This window comes from Apium graveolens, chromosome 11, assembly GCF_009905375.1.
Source record: "Apium graveolens cultivar Ventura chromosome 11, ASM990537v1, whole genome shotgun sequence".
NCBI lineage: Eukaryota > Viridiplantae > Streptophyta > Magnoliopsida > Apiales > Apiaceae > Apium > Apium graveolens.
The window spans coordinates 105,378,165-105,382,772 of NC_133657.1; the positions used below are offsets into that span (position 1 = coordinate 105,378,165).

The 4,608-nt window shown below is 34.4% G+C and overlaps 1 protein-coding gene across 1 annotated transcript; it reads left to right on the forward strand.

Moving 5' to 3' along the window:
• The first annotated feature begins 291 nt into the window (after positions 1 to 291).
• On the forward strand, positions 292 to 959 carry LOC141695749 (uncharacterized). Its single transcript, XM_074499970.1, has 2 exons — positions 292 to 396; positions 642 to 959. The coding sequence occupies exons 1-2, from the start codon at positions 292 to 294 to the stop codon at positions 957 to 959; spliced, it is 423 nt and encodes a 140-aa protein (XP_074356071.1).
• The last annotated feature ends 3,649 nt before the right edge of the window (positions 960 to 4,608 follow it).

Genomic DNA, 4,608 nt, shown 5'->3' on the forward strand with positions numbered 1-4,608 from the left:
AGTTCGTGTTGAGATGTGTTCGCTGTCAACGGGTTGGAAATATGTCCAAGAGAGAAGAGATGCCTCTTAATGTACTTCTGGAAGTTGAGATTTTTGATGTGTGGGGAATAGACTTCATGGGACCATTTATCTCGTCGTGCAACAATCAATATATTCTTCTGGCAGTGGATTATGTGTGTCTAAATGGTGATAAATTTTCTTCATAAGCCCATATTCACGTGTTTTGATACTCCAAGGGTAAAAATCGGTGACGAGGGATCGCATTTCTGCAATCACAAATTTACTGCATTAATGGAAAGGTATCGTGTGAATCATCGTGTTGCCACAGCTTCTCATCCTCAAACTAATGGACATGTTGAAGTTTCTAATCGAGAGATCGAGCGAATCTTGGAGAAGGTTGTGAGTCCATCAAGGAAGGATTGGTCTTGAAGCTAGATGAAGCTATGTGGGCCTACAAAACAGCATTCAAGAATCCTCTAGGAATGTCTCCTTTCCAGTTGGTGTATGGTAAGGCGTGTCATCTGCCTCCTGAGTTAGAACATAAAGCGTACTAGGATTTGAAGAACCTAAATCTTGACATGTCGGCTGCTGGAGAAAAGAGAATGCTTCAAATTAATGAACTCAATGAGTTTCATCTATAGGCTTATGAGAACAACAAGTTATACAAGGAGAAGGTCAAGAGATGGCATGATAGGAGGTTAGTGCACAAGTCATTTGTGCCTGGTCAGCAAGTCCTACTTTTCAATTCTTGTCTCAGATTTTTTCCAGAAAAGCTTAAGTCAAGGTGGTCTGGTCCGTTCATAGTCAAGACTGTGTTTTCACATGGTGCAGTGGAGATTTTTGATAAGCATCCGGACCAAGCATTCAAGATTAATGGTCAGAGGTTAAAGCATTACTATATTGATACGGCGAACTGCGAGGCGGTAACCGCCCATTACGCCATAAGTGGGCTATTGTAATGCCTAAATGCTGTTACAATAGGCCCAAAAAAATTACATTAGGTCTATTATAATACCAGGGGGAGTTACATATACGAGCATTACAATAGACACCCTAATGTAACACTTCAGTGATCTATTGTAACAAAGAAGAAATGTTACAATAGACAACTAATGTAACACTAAAATGCCCAAATGTAACACAAAATGAGTGATACATTAGGTTGATCAAGATTGCATAAGTGGGATCCACTTTTGGGTCCCATATAACCTATCGTAATAGTCTGTATTATCTATTATAACACAATTTTTTTTATAATTAAGCAACACTAGCATATTTAATGTAGCACTATATATAATCATATAATACACTAGAATAGGGGCAAATGTAACCATTAATTTTAAATTTTTTGAAATATATGCTTAATTTAAAGAACAATCCCATTAGCAACAAAACGTCAAAGTTATCATACATAATAGTCTTAATATCCAAACCATACTACTAAAAAACTGTGTCAACTCCAAACCATACTACTACTTACATCCAAACTAGGCCAACATCAACTACTCACACCCCTAACACATATCACAACTACTTTTACTTCTAATAGGACTTCAGCTAGAACTACTGCTTCTACGAGTGCCACGCTGAGGGCTTTCACTAACACTTCGACTTCGGCTCATGTTTCTCCTAGGGCTCATATTGGGGCTATTTTTCATGCTTGTTTTTGAACTGAAACTTTTTCTGCTCAATATCTTTGTAGGACTGATCTTTTACTCCTACCCATTAATGTACAATAATTTATAAAATCTGAAAGAGAATTTAAAGCATAGAAACATAATTAAAAGTTTTACAAAACTGTACCTATATTTTCCAGGATGATCATCTCCTAACTCGGGATCTCTCATTGCACTATTACCAGATTTTAATTTCCAGCCATGTATTCAAGAAACCTAAATGTAATACAATTTATCAGTACGTACATGCTTAATGTCAGCAGTAAAACATGACAATTGCGAGTAACACATGCACACTGCATATACATGTATTAGAAATTTAATATAATGTGCAAATGCAAAAACTATAAAAACCACGTAAACGATGACCAAACTAGTTAACAGTGTCCTCCATGGAAATATTACAGGTAGGTTTTCTATAAAACCTTTGATAATTTATATCATCCTACTTCTAAATGTATTAGCTATTAATTTTGTATCTTCGTTAAAGCATCCAGGGTAAAAAGGAGATTCCAAAGGAGATTCCAGAATACTTGTTTTACATTTGTAATGTATACTTTAAGCGACAAAGTGTATCATTGAATAATGTGTATATCTGAATTCACATAACAAGATTTTTATCACAAAAGTCCTATTAAAAACCCAACAATTGACGTGTCAACTTTTTGTACCTGCAGATGACATTCGGTAAAGAAAAGCCAAGGGAAAGTTGGATTCGTGTATTCGTTCAGCAAAATTTTCGAAGATGGCACGTGTATCCTAAAATAAAATCACCCAGCATAAAATATCACAAATAGTTGGATTCGTGTATATTTCTCAGAATATGTATAGTAGCATCATTCGCTTGACCAGTGTAAGGCCAATATAAGGTCACGTCCATATCTGAATCCCACAAACCATAGCTACTGTATCATTTTTAGGTAATAATCTTAAGTCTATTAGCTATCTGGCTTATTATTCACCTTATTTATGCTAGTTTTCTCTAATTTTTTTAAATGAAGAACGTGTACTAAAGCAATACATCTTCTAATCAAATCATAATCGTACACAGATTGAAGTTAATATGATCTATAACCATCAAACCAGGGACTCCAACAAAAAAAATCAAAGTATATGTACAAGAAGCTCTTCCGCTTGTAAAATCTGCTAAATACCATCAATTAAATCGAAGACACACTTGAAGGACCATATGTACCCTCTTGTATTCGACCCATTCCTTCAGCCATTCAACATTATAATAAGAGCACACAGATCGAAGACAAAAAACATCATATCAGACATTATAAGATAAAGACGACATCATTATTAAGCCCAACTTTACAAGATGAGGATATATAATTCATCATATAAAGCATACAAGAAAAAAAAACCATTTGGCTTAGATATAAACATACTAACATGGTTTTCTGAGTATGCATACCTGATTGCATCAAGCAAACTGCCAGTGTAACTTTGAATATATTGTACCCTTGGTAATATCGTGTAGTGTACCATTACGGGTTGTACTTTGACCTACATAAGCAAGAAGCATGTAGCTTCAAGTACTAGATCAATTAACAAAAAAAAATATAACATGGTTTGGTTTTTCTTGGCATTGGATAAGAGGAATACCTCTTACTTCGGATTATGGCATATCTCCAAAAGCTGAAATATTTTATGAACATGTTCTATATCATGCACTAGTAATTTATCACAGACTAAACAATCTCATAGCTCAAGTTCTATGCACATTATAGGAGAGATCGATTAAATGATATGTGTGAGAGAGATACCATTTTCATAGATGTATATAGGATGGTTCCCGTAAATCTTAAAATGCTCCTAAAGCTCTCTCAGACCTGTTGAATTTAAAGACATCTGTGTTGAATAAATAATTAAACATTTTTATTGACAACATTAAAAATAACCAATGAAAAGGTAATGTTAAAGAAGTCAATTTCACCCCTTACTAGACCTTGTGGAACATTCATGTCATTCATTGCAATAAAAATACAGTAAGATTGTCAGCACCAAGAATCTGATTATATAGCATAGGGAAAAAATATAAAATCACCTAAAAAATATAACTAATATAATTCAAGGTACATTTGGCTTTGTAAATATTACAATTTGCTTTAGACAATGGCACTCGCAGCTATTTTTGTATAATTCGCATACGTATTAAGTTTAGTGCCATATCCGTTGTGAAGTCCCTGAAATCTATTTTGAGACTGGGGGACATGTCCTCTACCTGTATTGTTTTATAATGGTTCATCCCTGGGAAGTCAAATGAGCTCTTCACTAATCTAGACTTTAGTTTGGTGAAGGTTGGAATTCTTGTCCCAATAATCTTCTCATTATATCAGGATAATCAACCATAAACCAAGGGATTTAGAAACCTGAAATCAAGACTAGGCATAACACAAAAACGTATCTTTGCTTCAAGCATGAATTACTCAATATCCTGAAAATAAATAGAATTTCTAATGCAATAATGCAAGGTAATTACAAAATTAGATGTGATTTGTGACTAACCAGCCAATAAAAAAGTCATAAGCCCTCTCAGTTTCTATAGCATCTTCCACTGCATTGGTGTTACCGTTAGGCAAATAAATCTATTCCCATGAAACCATGTTGCACAGCCTGCATTATATATCTTCTATTACAAAATTAATGACTGGGGTATGCTTCTATGATAAAAATAGGGGAAAAGCACAACCAAGCCAATAAGCCGCATTATTTATCCAGATAAAAATGTTCTGAATATCCCTGTAATCAGAGATATATGACATGCTACTATATAGAAAAAGAACTCAAAGTGGTGCCTAAAAAATATTTCAGACATATAGAAGTAGGAACTCTAATGTGGTTCAACTATAGTGGATCAACTTGTCTATACTAATGTAGTCAAAGGATTGAGTTCATCAACAACACAACACAATAATTCTAGAAT

Coding starts and splice junctions, on each gene's coding strand:
- LOC141695749 (XM_074499970.1), top strand. CDS start 292: ATGGAAAGGTATCGTGTGAATCATCGTGTTGCCACAGCTTCTCATCCT. Junction 397..641: donor TCGAGCGAATCTTGGAGAAG/GTTGTGAGTCCA, acceptor TTTCATCTATAG/GCTTATGAGAACAACAAGTT.